General features: G+C 36.3%; 1 protein-coding gene across 5 annotated transcripts in view; it reads right to left on the reverse strand.

The window, feature by feature from the left end:
* The window catches only part of LOC106870443 (UBX domain-containing protein 7), a 65250-nt gene that overhangs the window by 11471 nt on the left and 52494 nt on the right, over positions 1-1285 (reverse strand). For all 5 annotated transcript variants that reach the window (XM_052968615.1, XM_052968617.1, XM_014916535.2 and 2 more), the window contains one exon: positions 146-199. In XM_052968615.1, the coding sequence (XP_052824575.1) occupies positions 146-199 (54 nt within the window). The remainder of the gene's footprint in view (positions 1-145; positions 200-1285) is intronic.

Consider the following 1285-nt stretch of genomic DNA (forward strand, 5'->3'; position numbering starts at 1 on the left):
CTCCTTACCTCCTTTCACCTCTCTTCTTCAATAAACCAAGAATAAGCATAATTAAAGCTCGAAACTTTAAAACCTTTTAGACTTGTTCATTTAAGAGCTTATATAAAACAAAATATATATGAAATAAATAATCTCTTATTCTTACCATATTCACAGAATTTGCTATGATCCAACTTGTTCCATTCCACTAATTTTTCACCTATGGAGAGACACAGGACCGTGTTATGGTTTCATCATAAAAGATATAAAACTATAAGCAAAGACAAATCACAATTTCAGAATGTTAACCCTTTCAAGTCCATGTCTGCTGGTGGCATGTGCAGTAAATGTAGGCACCGCTGGTTTGCAGTGGTTTTATTTCCACTATGAGCTGTCTTTTTATGAGACAAACTGGAGTGACAAGGAAGAAATATGATTTGGATCGCATTATATCATAGCTATTAACATACCTTTCACTGTGGTAGCCTTGGGTCGCATTGTGACATTTCAAATTGTTAAGGCAGCTCTGGACTTGAAAAGGTTAAACAGACATTCTAGATAAGCAATGAAAAAAACAACTTCATAGAAATGGACAGAAACATTTTAAGGTCTTTTATGATGTAATAACTTTCAACAATGATCCACTTTTCTTTCAGAGCAGCAAAACATACGCTAACATGCACTATGACTAATAATCACCAGTATCATCATCATCATCATCATCATACATCTGCTTTTCCATGCTTGCATGGATCAGACGGAATTTGCTTAGGCAGATTTTCTATGGCTGGATGCCTTTCCAATTGCCAACCTGCATCTGTTTCTTAGAAAGTAATATTTCCCTTGGCCAGAAATGTCTTCCAGTGAAGACTGAAAATAAACATCACTTCTATGATGATGATGATGATGATGTTCGTTTACAACCATCACACCAACGCAAGGGTAAACACACACGGGGTGTGTGTGTGTGTGTGTGTGTGTGTGTGTGTGTGAGTTTGTAAACACACAATGGCTTCTTTCAGTTTTTGTCAACCAAATCCACTCATCACAAGGCTGGAGATATAGTAAAAAAACACTAATTCAAAGTGCTGTGCAGTGGGACAGAACTCGAGACCACATGATTGGGAAGCATGCATCTGTCATCATCAAACCTCCTCTTCCAAATTGTCTTGTAATACAAAACAATCACCAAAGCAATTTTACTGAACATTGTACAATGTCAAAGCGGATTTCAATGAATGTTTGATAGTTTCATAATTGGATATTCTTTTCTACACTGAGCACAAGGCCCGAATTTTTTTTTTTT

This window comes from Octopus bimaculoides, chromosome 6, assembly GCF_001194135.2.
Source record: "Octopus bimaculoides isolate UCB-OBI-ISO-001 chromosome 6, ASM119413v2, whole genome shotgun sequence".
Taxonomy (NCBI): Eukaryota; Metazoa; Mollusca; class Cephalopoda; order Octopoda; family Octopodidae; genus Octopus; species Octopus bimaculoides.